General features: G+C 39.3%; 1 protein-coding gene across 2 annotated transcripts in view; it reads right to left on the bottom strand.

Moving 5' to 3' along the window:
- Positions 1-25,400, bottom strand: part of LOC140233503 (poly [ADP-ribose] polymerase 2-like) — a 72,649-nt gene extending 47,249 nt beyond the window's left edge. The window contains exons 1-7 of one of the 2 annotated variants that reach the window (XM_072313623.1): positions 25,307-25,400; positions 17,250-17,522; positions 12,289-12,495; positions 9,696-9,890; positions 2,331-2,455; positions 1,811-1,907; positions 964-1,136 (exon numbers count right to left, since the gene is read on the bottom strand). In XM_072313623.1, coding sequence (XP_072169724.1) covers positions 964-1,136; positions 1,811-1,907; positions 2,331-2,455; positions 9,696-9,890; positions 12,289-12,495; positions 17,250-17,522; positions 25,307-25,340 — 1,104 coding nt within the window. In that variant the 5' untranslated portion in view covers positions 25,341-25,400. Of the gene's footprint in view, positions 1-963; positions 1,137-1,810; positions 1,908-2,330; positions 2,456-9,695; positions 9,891-12,288; positions 12,496-17,249; positions 17,526-25,306 lie in introns of both variants that reach the window. The other variant, XM_072313622.1, reaches the window with a different exon arrangement.
- Positions 25,401-26,075: the final 675 nt, after the last annotated feature.

Genomic DNA, 26,075 nt, shown 5'->3' with positions numbered 1-26,075 from the left:
GGATGCTTATACTTGTGTCACCCATGACACACTGTATGATTGTGGGGTGAATGAAATGGCACTGCTCATCAAGCAACCAGTGAGGAAAATGGTAAAATCCAATGAAATTCTGTGGAGAACCAAAAAGAAAAAAAAAATAGCTCTATCTCAGCAGTAATCCCAAAGGTGATAAAAAAGTACTATGATGCAAAAGAAAAGATGAATTTGATGGATACTAAAACTACTTGAATAGAGGGAACTTATTCCCTCTCCAAATGAGTGAAGAAGAGATATGACTGTAGAATCACAAAATAAAATATGCAAGTTTCTGGCTCCTTTCCCCCCACCCTTTTCTAATGTCATTTTTTTTTCCTTTAATCATTTTGCATATATGTTTGTCAATTATGGGCATGTGTGTCTGTGAAATAAGCCTTTTCAGCTAACTTGCTACTGTGTAATCAAGTATATGAGAATGTTAACACCTTCTCCTCTTTTTCTTCGTTGCCAGCAGGCCAATGCGTCCAAACACCCTAAAACACCATGACTGAAATGATTAAGATCTACGCTTAATAGAGAGACAGAGGAGTAGTAAAACGATGAAAAAAAAAAGCTTTCATAAAGGAATACAAAAATTGTAAAAGTGGAAATTTTCACGGTGTTGAAATTTTCGCGCATTTTGCGCATTGGGAAACTAGCGTGAAAATAAAATCCTGCGAATATTTTTGCTTGCTGTATGTTCCAGTGGTTGACGTCTTGATTCTGTGGAATTAAAAACACACGAAACTCTCCTTACCTGGCCGAGCGCGAAAAATTAGTCGCCCGAAAATATCCACTTTTACAGTAGATTTAAATAGATATAGATCATTACAGAACTTATCCTACTTAATTCCAGATTACAACTAACAACAAAAACAAGAAATATGCTGAAAACTTTCTGAAAGGCAATTCAAAAGTGTTATTTAAAGAGAAACCTTAATTTCTCACCTTGGTAGTATAGTCCATCTTGAGGAGATCATACTTCCCAGCTACCTTGACAAAGTTGTCCCTGGCTGACCATTCATTCCTTGTCTTGTCCCAAAACTTCTGCTCAAATGTGCTCAGTGCCTTCTCCAAGTCAGTGCCACAGTTAATGAGATTGTTTTGCCCCTTGTGACCCACTGTTCAAATGCAGAAAGCATTAAAAAAAACTGATTATTATGTGCTGAAATCCTCCAAATTGGAGAACTTGTTTCACTCTCATGAGAGTAAATTTCTATTAACTCACACAATTTTTATTTAAAAAAGGAAAAAAAAAACTTATCCTCTTTCTGTTTACATTTAAATGTGTGTATTCAACTGTAGTTTAGACATTTTCCTCTTGTATGTCGCCGCAAACTAACCGTAAATAATTTCCCATGAAATGTTCACACTGATACAAACTAATGATAATGAGGGTATACATAAATCTCTAAGTGTGTGTACGCTGCAATTCAACTTATCCATATTCATCTATGGGAATACATGAGGAAAATCAGGACTTTTTCAGGCTTCTAGTTCTGCTTTCAGTTTATGAGAGAGCTTGACTCACACAGAGTTTACTATAGGTGCAAAAGACATTTAACACAGTTGCATGACACTTACCCCCCCCCCCACCCCTAAAAAAAAAAAAAAAAAATGGTTACACCAACAGTCATTTAGAATACATGATTCAAAGCACAACTGAAGACATTACACATTGTGATAACGTATGCATAAATCTTATGGGTTTTTTCACATTGCATTTGGTCAAATCATCCTCGGCCTTGTTTCTTTGTGTATGTTTTACATGTCCAACTCTATCGTAACATCTTACCTCTCCCCCATCTGAACCAGACATGGTACCATTTCCTGGCATTTTCTTCCAGCAACTGGATCACATAGTACTTATTATTGTTGTTCTTGAGATTGGTCTAATAAGGGGAAAATAGATATGGAATAATGTAAGAATATAACTTGCAATAAACCTCTGCATAAACCTAGTTTCTTGACTAATCTGTCTTACAAATATTACCAGTCATGACAATGACATTGCACTGATGGACAGTCACTATTTTCACATCGGCTTAAAATATCAGGGGCAGTCTTGCTTGTTTTTAAAGGGGAATTCCTTATTATAGTTTAATGTTAGTCTGATAAGAAAGAGTAAATTCACAATGTCAGTACTTCCTCAACAATGATATGATTATAATCAAGTTTCCCCTGTTGTGCTTATATTTTTTTTTCTCTCTTTCTTCTGAAATTGATGGAATTCCCCTCTAATACATGTGGAGCTCCATTCAGATTATAATTTCCTAAACATGTTCACTCTGTCTGGTATTACAGAAGTTTCATACCTGATTGAGCATAGCATCAAATGCAGCACCTGCTCCATCCATATACACCTGAGCTTTGCTTGTCATCATCTCACATTCTGGATCTACCGGTGGCCTGTTCCCAGAGATCCTCACAGTTTTCACCCCTGCATGCAGTTTAGCCAGTGAATGCAAAGAGTGTAACAATATTTTGGTTTCCATTTGCAAGATTATCAAATACATGACATCACATGGAGAGAGAATAATCTCAAACAATGAGAAATATCACGCTTTTTTTTTTAGATTTATAGTTACAGTCAACATGTCCTACATGAACTTCTCACAAATGCAGGTTTTCCCAGTTAATTTCAATGTTTTGTCATTCAATTTCATTTTAGAAGCATACACTAATGCATCAAAATATTGTCATTATGCATATACAGTTAAACTCGCCTAAGTCGACGTCGCATATGTCGAATAATCGCGCAAGTCGATGATATTAAAAAGTCCCGATTTTTCCCCATTGACTTACGTGTATTAATTCACTCACAAGTCGAATTTTTTTAAGTCGAATACTCGCCTAAGTCGATGAAATTCCAAGAACACTTTCACGGAAAAACCATTGAATTCACTGTGCCTAAGTCGAATAAGATTTTATTGTGTAATAAATCAGTGTCAAAATCACGAGACGCCAGTTTTTGTTTACATACAGTATACCAAAAGAAACTTTGCGTTAATAAACATTAACGTTTCATTAACGCAAGCGGTTTCACCTGAATCGTTAACGCAAACTAACGATCGGGAAAATTAATGTTTGTAGGAACGATGAGTAACGATCCCAAGCGTAAATTAACGATGTTTCGTTGTAACGATAGGTAACGCAATAAGAACTCACGCGAGATTTTGGTTTCCGTTACCGAGACCTGGTGAAAGGACGACGTAGCCCTTTCCGAGTGTAGCGATCTATGCCTTATATTTAGCGGAGTCTTTTCGCGAATCGACTCACGATTTCTTGCAACCAGGGTCACCAAAAACGCACGCCGGGCCACCAAAAAAGCCGGATGTTTGCCTTCAGTTTTGGAAATGAACAGCGGTAACAATCGGCTCCATAAGATGCTAGAATAAATGTCAGATGTCTGCTCTTGGAAATTAATAACGGTAATATTCGACTCCGTATAATACTAAAATAAATGTCGGATGTTTGCTTATACTTTTGGAAATGAATAATGGTAAGATTCAGTTCCATACGGTGCTGAAATTAATGTCAGATATTTGATTTTGCGTTCGGAAATGAATAAGGATAAAATACGCCTCGGGAAGATGCTGAAATAAATGTCGAATGATTGCTTTGACGTTCAGATATGAATAATAATGATATTCAACTCCATACGATGATAAAATAAATGCCGGATGTTTACTTTTACGTTCGAAGGTAAATAACAATAATATTCAACTCCGGAAGATGCTATATGTCCAATGATCCCTTTGACGTTCTGAAATGAATAACAATAATATTTAACTCCGTACGATGATGAAATAAATGCTGAATGTTCGCTTTTTTACGTTCGAAAGTAAATAACATGTAACATTCGGCTCCGGAAGATGCCAAAATAAATGTCAGATGATTGCTTTTTCGTTCGGAAGTGAATAGCAGTAACATTCTGCTCCATAATTATGATGGTAAAATAAATATCAGACATTTGCTATTTAACATTTCGAAATGAATAACAATAACATTCAGCTGCGTTTGATGGTAACGTAAATGTCGGATGTCTGCCTTGACGTTCGAATATGAAAAACAGTATAATATTTGGCCCCTTACGATGCTGAAATAATTGTCAGATGATTCATTTCACTTTCGGAAGTGGACAGCAGTAACATTCGGCTCCTTACGATCATAAAATAAATGTCGGGTGTTTGCTTTTGAATTTGGAGATCGAATAACGGTAATATTCTGCTCCGTACGATGTTAAAATAAGTAACAGATTGTTTCTTTTACATTTGGAAACGATTAACGGTATCAATCGGCTCAGATGATAAAAGAAAAAGCGGATGTTTGCTTTCACGTTCGGAAATGAATAAGGATGATATTCAGCTCCGTAAGATCTTAGAATGAATGTCGGTTGCTTGTTTTTACATTTGAAAATGATTAATGGTAACATTCGGCTCTTTACGATGCTAAAACAAATGTCGGATGTTTACAAATGTCTGCAAATGCTCCCACTTCCTCATTTCAAACGTAAATTTTGACCACCTAAATAGGCATCAACTTTTATAATAATCCATAAGCCTATTTGCTAAATCTTAGAACTCAGAATAACGGTATAAGATGATTAAATTTTCTATTTATTTATTTTAGACGTGGGTACCGTCCTGTATGACTTCAGTAATACTTAATATTTATTTTTCTATGTTTAGTAGGACCGATTCAGTTTTACTTGGGTTTTTTTTTTTTCGGGCCACCAAAAAATAAAAATCAATCATTTTGGTGGCCCGATCGGGCCACCAAAATAAAATTTAATGTGGAGCCCTGACCTGCATCAATGTGGATAAAGTGTCTTGCTGAAGGGCAAATATCGGGCACACCGCTCCAGCTCTCGGCTCCAGAGTAGACAACGTACATTATACATAACGCGTGGTGTAACTGTAAGTCGAATTTTTTCGACTTACGCACAAGTCGAAACTCGCCTAAGTCGATGTGTTTTGCTCAGTCCCGAGAAGATCGACTTATGCGAGTTCAACTGTATATATATATATATATATATATATATTTTTTTTTTTTTTTTTTTTTTTTTTTTTGTGGTTCAAATTAACTACTGCTGCAACCAATTTCGCATCTGCACATTCTAATTTATTGAATATGCATGCATAGTTTTTTGGCAATTGTTATTCAATTTTGACTCAAGCTGTCGTTAGCTCATTCTGAATATTCAAATTTGCATATAGGCAAACAAGCTCACACTCAAATTAAGTCTGTAAGGTGTCCTTTAAAAAGGTACATTACTTGCAGTGTATTTCAAATTTACTGAATGTTAAGAACATCTATATGTGGAATACACATGATGATTAAAATGAATAGGTAAAATGAAGACCACGAAAACAGTGTGATCATAATGAAAATAAATATGTAAAATAAAATTTTTTAACACAATATCGTGACCATGATAACAACAGGGCCTAAAGATGTATACATCCAAGATCAATAAAAACAATATGATGATCATGTAAAGAGGGATTTTTATTGAAGCTTACATGCACTGTTGGGCAAAAGAAAGATGTTCAGATTTAAAAAAAACTAGAAATGTCGCTACAGCGACTGGTTATACCCCCGCCAAACAACATTTCATCTTAAAGCTTTGGTCAAAACAACATTTCATAAGCTTTGGTCAAAAAACTGAGGAAGTAGTTAAATCCGCAAGATCTTTCCTTGATCTTCTGCCATTAATATGCCGTTACCATGGCAACGTACTTTCGGGTACTGTCGAAAAATGCGTCTTGCACATCTACAACCAAAGGCACACATCTGTACCAAGTTTCATGGAAATTGGGCAAAAACTGAGGAAGTAGTTTGCAACACAAAATTTTCCATCATTTTGGCTCATAATATGTGAGCTGTTACCATGGCAACATACTTTTTGTCACTGTCAAGAAATGTGTCATGCTGACCTATATCCTAAGACAAACATTCAATATGAATTCCATGAGAATTGGAAGAACACTGATGAAGCAGTTTTGCCATGAAGCATTTTGCCCTATATTTTACCAATAACATGCCGTTACCATGGCAACGCACTTTTTGCCACTGCGGAAATATGTGTCTTGCACATTAACATATTCAGATGAACATCTGTACCTAATTTCATAAAAATTGATCAAAAACTGTGGGAGGAGTTCGCGACGCAAGATTTGTACCCATTTTTGCCCATAATATGCCGTTACCATGGCAACATACTTTTGGGTACTGTCAAAAAATACGTCTTGCACATCTACAACCCAAGGCACACATCTGTGCCAAGTTTTATGGGAATCGGTTGAAAACTGAGGAAGTAGTTCGCGACGCAATATTTGCAACGGACCGACCGCCTGACCGTCCGACCACCCGCTGATTCCTATATACCCCCTTCAAACTTCGTTTGGCGGGGGTATAAAAAATCAAACCGTACCAGGGCAATTACCCCCCTGAGGACAATTAACCCTCCCCCTCCTCCCCCCCTCCCCCCCCCCCCCCCCTCCGGCTAAATACTGGTTAGTAATAAGATTAGAGTAAAGATTAGGATAAGGGTTAGGTTTAGGTTTAGGGTTAGAGTTTGGGTTAGGGTTAGGATTAGGTTCAGGTTTAGGATTAGGGTTAGGGTCAGGGGAAGAGTCTGTGATAATTGCCCAGGGGGTACAGTAATTGCCTTAAACCCAAAATTAAACATGAAAAGTAAAACTCATATTCAATGATAAATGGACAAAATCACACTTGCTTCTATGAATGTTTATGTACTACAGCGCTCACCGCTTAATGGGGAGGGGTCCGGAGACAAGTTTTTCTCCTGTTTAAGCGGTGATCCCGCTTAATTGGCTGGTATTGGCCTGTGCAAACCACACAACATGAAGCCCAGTAAGCCTATGTGGGCTACAGTTTTCAAATCCATGGATAACCACGGCAACAAGTGCACACGTGCACACAAAATGGTGATAAAAAAGACACAACATTCTCATAGTTGTGCAATTCACCATCAGAATAAACCTTCATTCATTTGATCCACAAAATATCCCTTTTTAGAGTTCACATTACATATCAAGTCATGTTGCCTATGACTCCATGTATGGAGAGAAAGGGGCAGCAACATGCACATTACACGATGACACTACAACTGTAATTATGCGTATGCGCTGAACGCGCTTTTCATTTATCGTTGGCTTCCCGCAAGAAGGGACTTGGGGCAATTTTTTTCAATTTTTTAAATTTCAAATATTGAAAGAGTACATCATAAGATATCCAATGATGCAAACATCATTTCGAAATTTCAAGTGAAACTCAAAATATCAGCAAGTGAAAAAGGGCATAATAAAGAGCTTAATTTAGTTCCTGCAATAAGATCGCTACGCACTGACTAGCTTTCTTGTGGTCTTTGCTCCGTTCACACTTTGCCCGGAAGAAGGTCGCAATGCTCAGAGACACTTACGGCCGTGATAAACAAAATGCAGATGGAAATTGACTTGTTGATTCGTCACAATAATTGATAGGTAAGTAAATAAGAACTAGTGTTTATTTGTTTAATCTAAAGATTTGTGGGATTCTCGATCTGTATAAGAATAAACAGAAACTGAAAGTAAAGTGAAAATTTCGTCGTGCCAGTGTAAGTGTCTAACTGTACAGACCGGAACACTGAGTTTTGTGTTACTAGTAATGGGTAATTCTCATAGACTAGACTAGATCTAACTCTATTTAGGCTAACTATAATTTTTGACGTACAAAAAATGAGTGGTCAATCATTGTGATAGCTTAGTAAACTAGATGAATTGGGGGCCTGGCTTAATTTATGATTGATTTTCATAGGACTAGGTATAAAAATATTTAGGACGAATTTCACATCTACACTAGATCTAGACTCTAGTCTGGAGTATCATAGATCTAGGTCTAGAAAACTGTCTTTATTTCTGTTTTAGGCTGTGCAGGTACACTAAATGTAATAATATAGACCCTCCACACCCCCGCTTAGTTGCCTAGTTCACGCTTTGAGTTCTCTATAGACCTCCACTGAAGTCTATGCTTGACGAATCCGGAATTATCTCAATTGCACTTTTTATTTCAATGAGGCCAGGGGGTTGGGAGATGAATATAATTTGGATTTTGGTGCAGGGAATGACAGAGACCAAGAGTGTGTACTACTACTAATAATATATCAGCCCAGGTACCACCTTCTCATTATGAGGTCCCACCAGCCCAGCTATCACTTTCTCATCATGAGGTTCCACCAGTCCAGCTATCACTTTCTCATCATGAGCTCCAGATGGCCCAGGTACCACTTTCTCATCATGAGGTCCAGCCAGCCCACGTACCACCTTCTCATCATGAGGTCCCGCCAGCCCAGCTACCACTTTCTCATCATGAGGTCCAGTCAGCCCAGGTACCACCTTCTCATTATGAGGTCCCGCCAGCCCAGTTACCACTTTCTCATCATGAGGTTCCGCCAATCCAGCTATCACTTTCTCATCATGAGCTCCAGATGGCCCAGGTACCACTTTCTCATCATGAGGTCCAGCCAGCCCAGGTACCACCTTCTCATCATGAGGTCAAGCCAGCTCAGGTACCACTTTCTCATCATGAGGTCCCGCCAGCCCAGCTACCACTTTCTCATCATGAGGTTCCGCCAGCCCAGCTATCACTTTCTCATCATGAGCTCCAGATGGCCCAGGTACCACTTTCTCATCATGAGGTCCAGCCAGCCCAGGTACCACCTTCTCATCATGAGGTCAAGCCAGCCCAGGTACCACTTTCTCATCATGAGGTCCCGCCAGCCCAGCTACCACTTTCTCATCATGAGCTCCAGCCCGCCCAGCTACCACTTTCTCATCATGAGGTCCCGCCAGCCCAGCTACCACTTTCTCATCATGAGCTCCAGCCCGCCCAGCTACCACTTTCTCATCATGAGGTCCAGCCAGCCCAGGTACCACCTTCTCATCATGAGGTCAAGCCAGCCCAGGTACCACTTTCTCATCACGAGCTCCAGCTGGCCCAGGTACCACTTTCTCACCATGAGCTTCAGTTGGCCCAGGTACCACTTTCTCATCATGAGGTCCAGAAAGAAAAAAAAGACCCTACAAGGTGACAAAGCTTTGTCACCATGACTTCCTAGATCTTTGTAACATGACCAGTCCACCACCTGTTTCTGGGCCGTGCCCAAAGAGATTCGGCCTTGCCTCAGAAGCGCAAGGCTGATGTGTTGTACATGCCCTCATTATATGCAACAACCACTAGGCATCAGACGGCACGCTCTTTTTTCTTCCTTGCGTGCACGCACTTATGACCCAAACTTCTCGATCTTTGGACTGAGAAGTTTTGGCTGCCAGTGTGACCGCATGACCAAAGATCCTGAAGAATTTGCAATCTTAAACTTCTCGATCTTTTGCCAGTCTGACTGCACCTACTGATTCCTATATATCCTCATGCAAGCTAGATGTGGGTGGGGGTATAATTAGATCGGAAGCCGTTTTCCGATTTTGGCGAGGAAGCGCTCTCTGAAACTGCTGTTTGTCATGTTATTTCTTAATAATTATGTATACAGTGGAAGACAAATGTTTTATACTATAGGGTGAGAATCTATCTTTCTAAAAATTGAAACAGTTTAATGTTTCATTTGTACTTGCCATCCCTCTTTAAAAGTTGTAATATACGTAGCAAAAAAGTGAGCATACCTTCATTCCACCGGCCTGACTTGGTTTTAGGTTTGGCTGTTGATGTGCTTGCTTGTGCCTCTTCCTCCTCCTCCTCCTCCATTTCTTCTTTTACTTCCAGTTTTGGTTTCATTCTATTTCTTGACTGTCTTGGCTGTGATTCTTCTTCTGATTGGGCCATCAAAATCTTCACAGCTGAATCAGACTCAGTGTGCTCTGAGAGCAAAATCGAACAGGTACGAAAATCATTGTTCATATTACATGGTGCATTTGTCATCTTTTTTTAGACAAAACATCATGGCTATTTCACATATATTCATGCTGTAAAGATTATGTTATGCCTTTAAGCATTTTGAGGATTGTTTAAGCAACTGAGATTTTAGACAAAGCTTCCGAGAGCCGATTCCATTTTTTTTTAACCTTACTGAAGTACAGCATCTTCATAACTCTGAGATTAACATTTCCTTATGCTGACATTGCATGCATGCAATTAGTGCTTACAAATTATAACCCAATGTATGAACTGTGCAACATAGCTGGGACATGGAAATACTGTATACGGCGAATATTTCGCTAGGTTTTTATTTTCGCAAATTTTGCGAGTCAGCTGCTATTCGCGAAATTAAAAACACGCAAAAATATTGACTCTAATGCCGATATGAATGTGACGTACGCGTATACATTTCTCTGTTCAGTACAGGACTCCACGATCGCGAATGTAACCACTCGCGAAATTGTCGGGAAGTCCTGACTCATGAAAATTTAGACTCACAAAATATATGGCGTATACAGTATTTGACATGGTTCATTGTATGTATTTCCACAATCTCTACAGAGCCTGTAAGTAGGCTTACAAAGAATAAATGGCATATCGTGGCATTTCGTAGTGCAAATGTCCCACTTGGCAAACATGCTCCTTGGGGCAAATGATTTTTTTTTTCTCCATCCAAAGTATTTAGTATATACCGTCGCTAGGGTGACAAGACCTTGTATCTGAAATACTAGTGAAAATGACTTTTTGGGATTAATGGTCAGAAGTCATGTCCAGTCCAAATCCTAGCTGTCTTACCTAAAAATGAGGTCACCATGGCATGTCAAAGGAATGTCTATCCCAAGAGATACAGTGCTTTGGCTGCCATGTTTTTTGCTCTCCTGAATATTTGACATTTTGTAGATACGGGGTCTTGTCGCCCCAGTGACATACATTTACTGTATATAATGAAGTGGTAATGTATTTTTGGCCAATAGAGAATGAGTTTATTAGACTCAAATTTTCAGTGGCCTCCGCCTTCTTCAGTACACGTTATCACATGAAAATTATTCATGACATATCACCCACATGTACGTATTCACATGATAGTTTTGGCATATTGCCTTATCACAGTGTCATTGGGTGCATAAGCTCATGTACACACAAGTCCCATCCATAGGTGCTCGTAGATACCGAGGACATTCTTTTTTTCTTTTTCTTTTTTTAATAAACTCTGTTTCCACCCTAAACTTTTCAGTGCTTTGTATGAATGCAGATCTACAGATGTACCCTCACATCCATACTGTGTTGAACACGTTTCTTATCAGTTCAATGTAACAAGCCTCTAATTTGCAGGATTGCCCTAGGAATATAAAAATCAGAATTCACACATTCCCTCGGGAGTAATCATTTGGTAATGACTGCTCTATCATAACCTCAACTAAATATTTCTTGCAAGGAAGAAAATTCACTCTGAATTTGTTTCAATCTGCATGAATTAAAGCTGATTCCAGTTCACTGCTATATGCACAGATAAAGAGTGTTGATATTGATTACTATTTCAGTCATCCTACAAAATATTTGTGTAATCATGAGGAAAAATTGGTAATGAGATGACTTGATAGATTAATGTTTTAAAATATCACATTTTGTGTACTTATTAACATAATCTATGAAAAAAATGTCTCATTAATGTAAATACTAAAAAAAAAAAAACCAAAAAACTAACGAGTCTTGTTTGTTGCAAGAATATTTCCTATTAAGTTCAAAGCGATTGATATATTTACTCCTTTTTGCCCCTGATTTAGATGGACAGTCTACAATTGTATTATATGCGTAAATATACAAATAAATGTTTGCATAGAGACATTTTGTCTCTCTAGATGAATCATTTCTCTGTTGACCCAAGGAACATTCATCCCAGGTGAGAACTTTGTACTCCAAAATGCAGTGCTGGAAAAAGTAGAACTGTTTCAAAATACAAATTTTTATGTCCTATCTTGTATAGTTATGCAAATTTCATGTTTACCTCAATAGACAAGAATCAAAATTTGCAAGATTTTTTCCACATGGACCATATAATATTTCTACCAAATTAGACATCTCTGTGGGATGCATATATATTTTTAGTTTGTATAAATAATGCATACTTGGACCTATCTGCATCTATAGCTGAAGAGTGTCTCTTCGGATAAAAAAAAAAATGTCAATTGCCCCAAGGAACATCTGTGCCACATGGGACATAATTTGTACTAAAAGAATGCAGCATTTACCCCTTTAGCAAGCCTACTTACTATGTATCTTAAGGCTGATGAAATAATACAGTAAAGAACCATTAGCATAACAGCAGGGCATCTCTCTCACCTGTTTTGTCTCGTCTTATCTGCCTGACCACTTGGGTATCATCATTACTCTGCTCCATCTTGTTAAGGTCCATGGTATAGTTGCGGCTGGCAATGTTGAGACTCACAGCTCCATCATTATTCTGCCACCCATTCTCCAGTGCTATGGCATGTTCTGGACAGTAAGCATTCCAGCGCTTCTTTTCGTCCTGCCACTCCCACACAAAATCTGCATAGGCAAACAGTTACATTTATAGATTGTTGGAACCTATCACACACTATGATTCAGAAATTTTGTCTAAAACTAGAAGAACTAGGACAATCATAAGTGAAAAAAAAATGGTCAAACAAGGCAAGAGTCAAGTGATGTCTTGCCTGTGTATCGCAATTTGTGATTATAGTATTTTTCAATGTAAGTTTATTGAGCTTTTGACCTTGCTGTATCAAAGCTGTGGAAAGTTATTGACAGCACACAATATACAGTGCTTATCAGGAAAAAAAAATCAATGACATTTTGACCTTTGACCTTGTTAGGAGGAGAAAGATGAAACAGAAAGGGGGGGGGGGGAGGAAGAAGTTGAAGATTGGAAAATGATGGAGAGATGAGAGAAAAGTGAAGTAGAAATGACATTCTGAAGGATGTTTCACAAAACCACAGTCCACGAGAGAAACAAAGTCAGAAAACGATGTGGACTATGGAATGTGGAATTACCAAGACAAAAGGAGGAATTCATAAATCAAGAAGGGAAGAGGTGAGTCGGGGAGAGATGAGACTATATAGTGTAAGAGAAGAAAAGAAAAGGAGGAATGAAAGCTATCAACGTGAAGTGGAGAAGGTTGAGTGGATCCTACAAACGGTAGGAAGAATTGCTGTGGGAGAGAGAGAGAGAGAGAAAAAAAGCAATTTGTTTCATCTTTCTCCTTTACCTGATTTTCACTCTGTTCTTCTTTGTCCCGTTTTCTCCAGTCTCCACTAGAGCAACTCAACTTCTTCCTCAATGCTATCCCCCCCCCCCCCATTATCACTACATGTACTTGCCTTCTTTACACTCTGTGCAAGTCGCTTTCCTCCTCAATGCCCCATGTCTAGGCTCTTCTTCTGCGATTTTCTAGCATTATAATGAAAGAACACTTTACTAACCGCATTCAGAAAGCAGGGGGAATACTTGGTACCCTTAACATATGTCAGTATCAGGTTGATGGAATGTTTAATTTTCATGAAAAATGACTTTTTGTGGAATTCCCTTGATATTGTCTTTATATTACTGTCGACACATGACATCATAACCTCTAGCAGTCTCCTCATCCAGCGGTTCCAACACCAAAACTTTAAAAATTCATTACTTTTGCATTGATTGTCCAATTTTCCTCAAACTTTCACTGATGTGTTCTAGCAATGTTGCTGCTTTCACTAAATGCAAATTTCTCTTTGGGTTTTGGTTCCTTTAAGTTTGGGGGCTTTCTCACCTTTCAGGGCATTGTACCCTTTGCAGCACCCTAGAAGAGAATGGTGCCCATTTGCACAGAATTATATTCGATCACCCTAGCGATAATCCTTGACAAGTTTGGTGAAAATCTGACCATGCATTTTCAACAAGAAGATAAAAATTTTCAATTATTGGCCCCAATTTGGTCCCCCCTTCCCCATCCCCTGACCCACCACAAACTTGAAAAGACAGTCACTAATGTAACTTACTAATATCACTAATTTAGCTTATCACTTAAGGTTTAAGGTTAAAAAGAAGAATTGCAACTTTTAGATTAGATTAGATAGGGTTATTCTCTGAAAGTCTCCTGCAGAAACGGGGAGAGTTGGCAGCTCTGTGTAATACATTACAGAAACAGTCAATCGGAAGTCCTGATGACTGTAAGAATTATTTCATTGAAATATGAACAGGTATAGACACCACACGGCTGGGCAATTAGAATGCATGTTCGCGGTTGAAAATGCGGGCTAAAATACTCCCCTAAAAAAAACCCCAACAACTAGAAATGCTGCTGTGGTGACTGATATGCCTCCGCCATAATGCATGGTTCTTCCCATAGGTCTATGACTATGGTACATCTTGACAATGTGTGATGCCAGTTTCACATATAATTGGAAAAATATCACAATTGCATGGCACCACTTTGTGGCGGAGGCATAAAAATGTGTTGAATGTTCACTTGAAATCTTTGAACTAGGTTTCATTGGATAAATGGCTATATTGTCTTTATAGGGAGCAGGTATTGGGGGATTTGAGGATTTTTACTTGACTTTTGACCTTTTTATAGGTTTATGCAATAAGTAATTTCCAAGATATGAAGAAAAAGTGTAGTTTCAGTTATCAAATACTAAAATTTTGGCATTTTAACATGGCCTTTGACCCTATGACCCTAAAATTACCAAGAGAATCACTGTCAGGTAGAACATGCATAAATATGTATTAAGTTTCATTATGATACCTTGAGCCACTTCTGAGATTGGAGGAAAAAGAGAAATTTAGCATTTGGGCAAGTCCAAGATAACGCGCGTGTTACGTATGGGACATTCAGAGACTTTTATGACCTGAAAAATAGTGTTAATGACCTTTGATCATATTGAACTTTAACATGGTGATTGATATCTAGGAGAAGTATAATCATGTAAAAAATGGAGAAAAATGACCATCACAATTATATTCTAGAAGAGAAAATATGTGCCGTTACGTATGGGACCAGAAAAATTTTGTCTTTTTTTAAACATTTTTTTTTCAACCTCAAAACTCTCTGAAAGTATTTCATTCTAGAACTTGTAACTCACTGTGATGAAAGTCACAACACTCAAGATTATTAGAAGTAAGTTTCATGTCATGAGGCAAAAAGCTTTAATTACAGGTTCTAATTAAAGACAGACATGACGTGTTACGTATGGGACAGTTTCGTATGGGACACTTTGTCCCCCATTCGTTTAGTGTGTGGAGAACCATGTTTATGGGTATTTTGCATAATTATTGAAGTAAAATCAGTTGAAACTACTCAAATACTGATCCAGATTGTCAAGGAAACAATATTCCCCAAATATTTACATCATAATCATATTCAATCATATTTTCATATTTTTATGACCAACCTGAGTTTGCATGCCCTTTGTCCCCCATTCGTTTATTGTGTTGATATGAGAACCATGTTATGGGTATTTTGCAAAATAATTTTGCAAAATACCCATAAACAAATTTTTGCATTATTATTTAGGTAGAATCAGTTGAAATTACTCAAATACTGATCCAGATTGTCAAGGGAACAATATTCCCCAAATATTTACCCATCATAGTCATATTTAATCATATTCTATATTTCTATGACCAACCTGAGTATGTAGCTAGCTACATGCCTTCACATGCAATATGTGTGAGGCTGTCCCATACGTAACGCATTTGTTCCATGTAACATTATTTCATTGCCTAATAAAAAATATTTCTTTTACTAATTGTTCTTCTTTCTATGGTATCTACCTTCTCTAACAATAAATTAGAACTTTCCAAAAGGACATTCAAATAACCTTAAAAATTTCAGAAAAAACCTTAAAAAATGACCTCAATTTGTTACGTATGGGACATCTCATGATAGGACACGAGCTAATTTGCATAATCATTTGCATAACCCCTAAATTTTCATACAAAGTTAAACTATTTGATGAACTTCTAATGTCCACATAATAATTAAATATCATTTGCTTTCTTTTGAATAAATATGAATTTTTATAAATGTCCCATACGTAACGCTGTGTTTCACATTTACGCAAATGAAGCCCTTGAAATTTGCATAAATTTACATAATATCATTTTTTCCTCCATGGAAATCAAAACTTCAACTCATAAGCTTCAAAATGATACCAAACATGTCAATATTGAGCAAAGATGAAATTTTGCTTTCTGAGGGGACCTTGGACTTGCCCATTTTCACTTGACCTTTGATGTTTTGACCTTTGGCAAAAAACTTTCCCAGAGAATCTCTATTGGGTAATAACACTTAGTTTCAAGAAAAATCCTGCAGACATTGCATAGCTAGAAGGGAAATAGTCAAATTTTGGGGAGTTGACCCTGAACTTCGAACCCCTAACCTTTAACCCCATGACCTCAAAATTCCCTATATAATCACTGCCTGTCAGTACATGAGTATGTTCTAAGTTCCATGAAGATACCTTGAACCATTTACGCCATATGGAGAAAACAGTGAAATTTTAACATTTTCAATCGACCTTTGACCTCATGGCCGGAAACTCTCTCTAAAGAATCTTTAGTACATATGTATTATGTACACTATATTTCAAGGAAATACCTCCAGGCATTGCATGGATATGGAGGAAATAGTGAAATTTTGACCATTTGACCTTGACCTTTGACCTATGACATGGGCACGAAAAAAATAATAGGCACAACTTTGCTAACTCATACATGCCAAGTTTTATTAGGATACCTCAAAAGTTTTGTTGCTGTTGTTGTTGTTACACTGTCCACAAAATTGATTACAGATGGAAGGACGGACAGATTGAGGGACGGACGGACGGATGAAGGACAGACGGAAGGAAGGACGGACGACCAACATGGCAGAGGCATGAAAAATGCTATGGACTTAAAAGAAATACACAAGCCAAACACAAAAGAAAACAACCACTTGTCGCTGGAGTACATTTTGGATACAAGCATTTTAATGCTCCTGGACAAAACATTATATTATTAAACTTTTGCAAGAAGTTATGATGGGTATCAACAGTTAACCTTTTTGAAATGTTCTCTTTGGTTGAGAAGTTTTGGTTGTGCTCTGCCCATGTCTGTTTGTTATTTCACCATGATTTTTGTAATATCCCTAGAATTTGAAAAAAAAAAATCAAATACATTCACCAAGTTTTACCAGTTCTTACTGTGAATAGCCACATCTAACAAGTTCTAATGACATTTCCTTGTCAAACAATATTGAGAAGCTTGCTTCATTCACCATTTTTTTCCATTTCTTTATACTCACATTCACTTTTTTGCTTGACACAGCATCTTATTCTTCTTTCCCAGCCTGTTGTGCAATTCCGCTGGACCATCTTTTTGACATCAACTTCCAAAGTCTTTCCTACAGCCTCAAACTTCACATTCTCACCACTGTCTAGGCTGTCATTGATTGCATCAGAGAGGGATTGGCCACAGGCTATCCACTTTCGCTTATCACCTTCCCACTGCCAAAAGAGGGGAACTCTCCTTGAAGGTTTGTACTTCTTGGTTTGGGAGCTGCTTGGTCCTCCATCCTCTGCTATGTGGAGATCAGATAAGAATTTTCCATGTCATGTATATTTACAACATTATCCTCTCAAACAACTTCAAATGTGTAGATATACACATGTAAATATGCCGAGTTTCTCATGCATCAACTCCAGTAGGGCTCTTGTTGTCTAGACATTTACAGGCTCTTGAATGTCAATGAACCTTACAAAAAAAAAAAAAAAAAAAATTTCACATGATTTTTGTCTAATTTCCATCAGACCCTGCTCAGACGGCTCACAGCAGATTTGTAGCATATTTGCATGAATTCTCTTTTAAACCTTCTTTTTCATGCATTGGGAACAGAATTACAATCAAGTACTTAACTAAAGCTCCAGTTTGCCTTCCCTCATGTACCACTGAATGGAGTTCTTCTCTTTGGACAAACTCTCCAACCTACCTTCTGTTTTCATGATTTTTAAATTGCCAGCTTGATTAGTGTCTCATTGCATGAGCGCTTCTAGCATATTCTCTATGCGTTCGATGTGTTGCATCTCTTGAGATTTGAGCAATAATTTCTTGGTGCAAGTACTGGTATTGCCCTTCCAAGACCCTGTTAGTGGGATTTGTGCTCTTTTTCTATTGTTTTCCTGAGCTGCCTTTGACATCATTCATGCCCCTCCCCATGTTAGCAGCTTTCTTAAGTACTGGGAGGGATACAGTTAGTTGCAGGTGAGGCAAGCTCGCCGTTTTCGCTGCTGCGAGCATATCATCTGACTCAAAAGTCAGCTTTGATGGCGATGATATTGTCTAACTATTGTTCGTCATATTTGATGAATTTAAAAAGGCAGGTCCAGTGGTGTCTGTAACTATCAACTACACAATATTATAATCTAAACTCCGATGAGGACGAGGGGAAAAAAATAGATGATAAAATACCACTACATCAATAGCTATGATGCAACTTATTTGGCACGTAGACTCCGAATTCCTGCGCATGCGCAAGATCCAGATATTCACATCATAGAATCTCGCAAAGGAGATTCCAAATATAAAATAATAATATAGTTACGAGACAATGTCTGTTCAGTGACTATGAACCCCATTATCGCTAGGATCCGAGCAAGAAGAGCTAGATCTAATTGTGCAGTGGTACAGGCCAAGACTAACCCCGGGGCGCTTCTTGTACACAGTTACACTGTGATAGCACCCTGAGTCAACAGAGCACAATCGTTTGGTGTTGGCGTTACATCAAGAACTCTCGACAAAATTTTTCAGGCATTGCACCCTTAAAAACAGCAAATGGTTTCGCGACAACAGCCCTAGAAAAAGCTTCGTTACTCAACAAGCACTTCCAGTCTATTTTCACAAAGGATGACACCACCAGTGTTCCCCCAATATTTACATGTAATGGAGATTCTCCAGTCATGGCACCTATCACAGTCACCGTAGAAGGAGTTGAAAAGCTCTTGAAAAATCTGGACCCTCAGAAATCTTCAGACCCAGACAGAATTTCAGCTAGAGTCCTGAAAGAATGTGCAACTAGTGTAGCGCCTGTCCTAACAACAATTTTCCAGAAATCCCTTTCTACCAGAGATGTCCAAGAAGACTGGCTGCAAGCCAACGTTACGCCCTTGTACAAAAAGGGAAATCGTTCAGACGTCAGTAACTATCGTCCCATCTCACTAACCTCAATAACGTGCAAGGTTCTTGAACACATCATACACACGAACATCATGTCCTTCATCGAATACCACGGCATCCTGAACGATAACCAGCACGGTTTCCGTGAGAAGCATTCCTGCGAGACACAGTTGGCTCTTCTCATTGATGATCTCCCAAAATTTTAAACAAGGGGCAAGTAGACTTCAAGTGGATTTCAGCAAAGCATTTGACTTAGTTCCCCTTTAAAGTCTACAATATTGGAATTCAGGGTGACATTTTGACATGGATCCGAAATTTTCTCACAAAACGAACCCAGCAAGTAATTGAAGGCGTCGCATCCACCGCAGAACCAGTCCTGTCTGAAGTCCCACAGGGTACTGTCCTCGGACCCCTCTTCTTTCTTCTCTACATAAACGACATCTCTAATGACTCCTCGTCAACAATTTGCCTGTTAGCAGATGACTGTAAATATATGTACAAGGAGATTCACACCACACAAGATAGTCAGACCCTTCAAATAGATCGTCTGAGAATAAGGGAACAACAATGGCAGATGAGACTTAACAAAGCAAAATGATTTGTCATGCACATTTCACATAAAAAGAATCTAATCAAGGCAACCTATTACTGTACGAGCTGAAATTTTCGCGTACAGATATTTTCGCAAATTGCTACTTGGAGGACATTATCGCGTGTTGTTAATTTCGCTGTTACGAGGGTCTAACTGAACTTAGTTAAGCGCGCGTTGTTATTTTCGCGGTTCGAAGGCGATTCGCGAAAAAATATAACCACCGCGAAAATTTCAGCTCATACAGTATATCGGAGAAACCATTTTGGAGGCTGTTACAGATCACACCTACTTAGAGATTCAATTAAACAACAAACTGAGCTGGGCAAACCACATTTGAGGTGTCTCTTCAAAAGGAAACCAAATCCTTGGCCTCCTGTGAAAATATCTCTTCAGTTGCTCGTCCAGGGTCAAATCCATCGCCTACAAAACCCTCGTATGACCCAAACTAGAGTACTGTGCATCAGTCTGGGATCCATACCAGAAGGAGTATATAACTCAACTGGAAGCCATCCAATGATGATCTGCTAGATTTGTCCTTAACATCCACCAGAGAACCTCCAGTATCACTGACATGCTTGAACGCCTTGAGTGGAAACTGCTTGAACATCGTAGGGCTGCTCTTAGACTGACACTGCTCTATAAATCAGTCAATAATCTTAATGCCCTGGATACGTCTCACTTGCAATCAAGCCCAGTGGAAAACAGCAGGACGACAAGGCAACAACAGTCTATTTCCTCTAAAAAGCTAAATACATCAAAAGATTGTTACAAGTAATCTTTATTCCCAAGAACCTGTGCTGAATAGAACATCCTCCCACCGGATATCAGAGAAGCTCCTAGTCTAAACTCATTTAAACAGAAGTGAAATTTATTTGACTTAGGGAAAATTATCCAAAAAGCACATAAAACATACTCCGTACATACGACCACGCCTGCACGTGTAGGTATATCCCTGATGTGGAGTTTGTCCAGTATCCCACCAGATCCAGATCCAGAGCCCGTACGTACGTGACTCAATATCCTGCAACCAGCCCGAACACGAAGCATTCGGGCTGGTTGCAGCTTAGACAGAAAGATCCGTCTGTCCGGAGGAGTCTTTAGACACAGTCTCTGCGGAACATATCCCTGACAACCAAATACAGACCAATCTTTCGGTCAAGTCACAGTTAGGCCAAGACTTGCTCTACAATGAACGTGTTTGTACTGAGAGCACCTCGCTTCACCTCGCATCACCGCGAATTTTGTCTCCCGCATCACCTCGTATCACCACTCGAGCTGTTTCTACTGAGCGATAGAATATGTGGTGATGCAAGGTGATGTGCTAAATGCCGTAAATCCGGAAGTCACGTATTTTCAGGTCACAGATCGGGTCGCGCTGCCTCAGCCATTTTGTGGTAGGCCACTGAATTTCGTTAAGTCTTTCTGTCCAAAATGCCCCTCACCAACATTTCCTGCCACTTGGTTATCAGGAATCGTTACAGGTCAAGGGTCCAATTAATGCTCTCCCGGGGCTCTGACATACTAACGTTAGTATTCCAGCGAAAACAAATTAGGGAATCTACAACTTCGAGACGATACGATATTATGGGAAAATGAACTGAGTGTAAAAATCAGAGTATTTAGTATGATAGGCTGTTGGGCACGCAAACAATAGACGATGAATGCACGCTAATTCACAACATGTACCACACCATCTCATGTAGTAGGAGTTGGTACTGATGCGTGCGAAACTACATTGTATGCGAGATATGGTCGCTGTGTACACAAGTGTCGGAGTGTACATGTGCAATGAACCGATTTGAAAAGCGCGGGCGAAAGCTCCCAATAATTCCAGACTTCTGGTACACCGCGAATTTCGCTACCCGGTGTGTTTCTACTGAGAATCGAATCGTCCCTCGCATCACCACGCATCGACCACCTCAAAAGGTGGACGACGGAGCACCTTGCATCACCGCGCATCGGCCACTACCCGATCTGTTTCTACTGAGGAAAAATTTGAGGTGTTACCACGCATCACCACGTATTACCAGGAATCACCTCGCATCGCCTGGCATCACCTCAAATTTTTCGTCGCTCAGTAGAAACACGCTCAATGTGGAGGCAGTCGGGTACAACAATTCAGTGGGTGGAAGGGACCTCCATCCAGGAGGCAAATCATTCTACAGACCCTTTTTTGAGTGTCATTCTTGATATCTATACCCTTTTTGAGTCATGTAAACTGCGACCAGCCCCGAGGCGAAGCGTTCTTGGTCGCAGTTATTCTAACAATGATTCTAACAATGTTAGTGTTCTAACAGTGATTCTAAACAATGATTCTAAGCAGTGATTCTAACAATGTTAGTGTTCAAGTAACTGTGACCAGCCCCAACGCGAAGTGCTCCCACTATAGTAAAGGAGCGCGCGCTCCGGGGTTTAAAGGTGCATAGTCCCGGTAGTGTAGAGGGCGCTGATGATGATACTGCCGATCACCGTTAGCATTGATATGAAGATTGCCAAAGTTGAGCTGTCATCAAGAGTAAAGCGCGTAGGTGTTGCTAAGTAACGTTGCCTTTGTTGTCTCCTCTGCGCAATGCGCAGTCTGTAGTAATGCCAGGGTGCATGCATGTGTGTTTCTAATAACCAAAAAGGTTCAGTCTCAGAACTTATCTGAACGTGGTCAGGCTAAACTCGGACTCGGGGACAACTCGGCCTCGCTTTGACGGCGGGCTGAGTTGTCTTGGTTGTCCCTCTGGATTATACAGTGTTGTACTATGGGAGCAGCCTGTATAGCGCTTCGCGTTCAGGCTACTCGTAGTAGTAATGGTCCGAATTGATACAACGCGCGCATCAAAAAAACCTCTTTGGCGCGCATGCAAAATTAGTGTGCGCTTATCAAGCACCTCTAAAAACAATGAAAGACGCTTGATAAACAACAACTTCAAAGACAGCGCATCTCAGCAACTCGGGTGACGTGCTAATAGTAATACGCTTGAGGACATGCGTGCTGTCCATTTGTTTTGTAAAGTTTCTTATTTGTGACTTTTGATACTATTTGTAGCTCAAAATGGAAAAAAAAGGGAACATGATTTGCAATTATCAGCTATAACTCATCAGTAATGTTAAAATGACGTACTATTCAAAGTCGGTGCAAACACCCTTGGAAATCTGAACAATTATTATTGATTTTATGTTTTTTTCAGCTGTATTTTCCAGGTCATTGTCATGTTAGACAAATAAATTAATCCCAGATCCTCTAAATACTCGTTACAGACTACAAGTACTGTAAATTTAAATATGATCAGGCATTCTGTCTGATAGAAATATTAATTTTGAAAATGGTTAAATCTTGTGTGTTGGGAATATGCTAATATTAAGGAATTTACAGCTATTTTCAGAACAATGTCAAGGTCAAAAGATCTAAAGATGACCTGAAATATTATTTGTAGCTTAAAATAGAATAAAAAATGGAACATGATTAGCAGTTTTCAGCTTAAAGTCACCAAGAGTACTGAAATGGCAGACAAATGAAAGTCAATGTAAACACGCTTTAACACCATTATGTCTATCGAAAATTGACCGATTTATTGTTTTGCGGTTTTCAGCTACATTTTCAAGGTCATTGCCAAAAAGACAAAACGATTTGTGATGTATATATCCTTTTTGTACTAATTACAGACTATCATCACAGAAGATACCATTGTGTCTTGGCACTTCATCTCTGATTTATCACAATTTGAAATGTGCTATAAACCCCAGGTGTCATTTTACATTGATTTTGGGGTTGTTTACGACCATTTTCGAATGCGTGAACCAGCTATTAAACATTCTGGTTACAAAAGTTTTTTGGTAACCAATGAAAATAAAGGTAAATGTCTATCAATACACAAAAATTGGTGTCACTCCTCGATTGGACGAGGGGTGATTTGTGACCTTGAACTTGGCAACTTTTTGAAAAAATCCAACTTTGAGGGCGCCCTACAAGAAAACGACGCATACTTTTTGGCAGATTTTTTGTAGGTGTGTAGAGCACGTGAGAGTCTCCAAATATGCATAATATTGGGATCTCAGCTAATTGAATTTTGAAGTTATCAGCTTCCAAACATGCACCCGAAAACATTAACTTTGACGCTTAACACCATTTTCGGTGACCTCTTCCGCAATAATGGATTGTCAGATCCGCGCCATAATATATTGTGCATTTTAAGGTCATAAAGTTCTTCCAATCTACAGAAAATGAGCAATGTATCGCACCTAACCTGGCTGCAGCAGTCATTCAAAAATAGCAAATTTTATTTAAACTCGATTATTCGGCCACGCATTGGTTGCTAAGGGAGGCCGTATCTTAGCAACCGTTTGACCTTGGGGCAAAATATTTCAGAATCTTCCGTCAGACACTTGGGGGCACATTTGGTGCGAGTTTAAAGAAAATTGAAGGGGGTCGGGTTAACAGCATTGGTTGATTTGACGTGGATTGACCCTATATGTAGGGGAGAAGAATGTTCGCGAAAGCATGTGTTTCGCAATGCCAATGGCATGGATACTTATACACGGCACTTTCGTGGCTATGCATGTACGTGTACTGGATGGACGGAGGTCAAAACACACCAGTCTGAAGCTTGCTTTGTAAGTTCGATGTAAACGACAACTGAGTGATAACTGATAGGGAATCTTTGAAATATTGTTGTGGTATTTTGGTAAATTTTATATTTTTTTGAGTAAAATATCAACAAAATCAAAGATCGCTTGAAGAAAAATTGTCCCGTTTATCAGAGGTCTCCGCCCGATTATCCAGTGAAAATAACATGCATTGGAAATGTTTTTGGGAAGCGTATGTCATTTAAGCGAGGTTTCCGATTATCAGATGCCCGATTATGCGATGAATACTGAAACGTTAATTTTAATAGTGTTGTTGGTAGTATATATATACTAGTAGGGTTGGGGGTACCACGTATTGTCACCCTAAGGATCTGTAGCTTGTTTATTCTAAAAATATAGAAAAATCCGCCTAATTCTTACCTCAAATATGCCATAAATACTGCAGTTTTGAATGTCGTGACCGTCTCGTTGATTATGAATCTCCGTTTTAAAATAGCACAATTTTAGTGCGTGCATTCCGTTTTCTTCGCGCAGCTAAAAAGGGAACCTTGCGATCGGCACCCCCTCTCCTCCATAGGTATACACGTGAATTTCACAGCATAGGTTTACACGTGAATTTCACAGGCCATAGGTAATACACGTGAATTTCACAGCCATGCGTCGTTACTGATCGGATGTGTAATTTTTAGCTTGGTTTGTTTGAGTTTGATTTTCGTTTCTTCGTTTTTATTGTTTTAATAGCTAATGACACTTAATCCCGCGCGTACTTTTTCGTTCTATACGCAAACAGCCATGATACGCAGGGTGTCGATGGGAAGGTGCTCTGTCGATAGGTGGTGCCCCAACCATACGTTGCGACGCCGTATAAACATCGCAAAATGCAGTTCATGGGACTGAAGTCTAGATTCAGACGATGTCCACATCGTGAAATTGTTGAAACGACTGATAATTTTTCGCCAGCACAATCACAACTTTACGGTCGGTAAAACTATACCATAGATTTAAAATGTATGACTATTTACCTGCCACATTTCCTCTCTTCCGTCTGGACGACATTTCAGTCTTTAGTAGGCTAGCTACGGTTAGATTATGTTTACGTGATGGAGCAGCTACTGACTATTTAGCCTCAATCAAAGACGCTTGAATAAGACAGGAAAGTGCGCGCTAATCCTGTACAAAACAAATGGACAGCGCGCGGTCCTCAAGCGTATTACGCACGTCATCATGTAAGGATGTGGCCAAGGGTCAATAAAATGAATTGCTGGCAAGTCACATCCTGTACCGTAAGCCTAGGGACCACAAAAAGGGACCCCGAAAATTGGATTTATTCAGCCGAAGGGGGTCACGGACAAAAGTTGGTGGATATTGTTCCTTTGGGTGTACTTATCATGAAAACAGCAATGCCAGCTATTTTATCCTGTACGGGGCCCCAGACAGTAGCCCCAAAGGGCCCCAGAAATACGGTGTTATTCAGCTGAAAAGGGTCACGGCTAACTTCTTTTGCAATGGAAGTACCATCAGAGATATCCAAAACACCAATGCCAGCTATTTTATCCTGTACGGGGCCCTAGACAGTAGCCCCAAAGGGCCCCACCCCCCATAGGCCTACGTATAAACACACACAAACATTGATTTTATTCAATTAAAAAGAGTCAGGGCTAATTTCTTTTGCAATGGAAGGAGTGCCAATCAGAGATATCCAAAACACCAAAGCCAGCTATTTTATCCTGCACCGGGCCCCAGACAGTAGCCCCAAAGTGCCCCACCCCCTATAAGCCCTACGTACAAACA

This window comes from Diadema setosum, chromosome 9 (genome assembly GCF_964275005.1).
Source record: "Diadema setosum chromosome 9, eeDiaSeto1, whole genome shotgun sequence".
In the NCBI taxonomy this organism is placed as follows: domain Eukaryota; kingdom Metazoa; phylum Echinodermata; class Echinoidea; order Diadematoida; family Diadematidae; genus Diadema; species Diadema setosum.
Note: the sequence above shows the minus strand (reverse complement) of the source record. Positions and strands in the feature narration are given on the sequence as shown.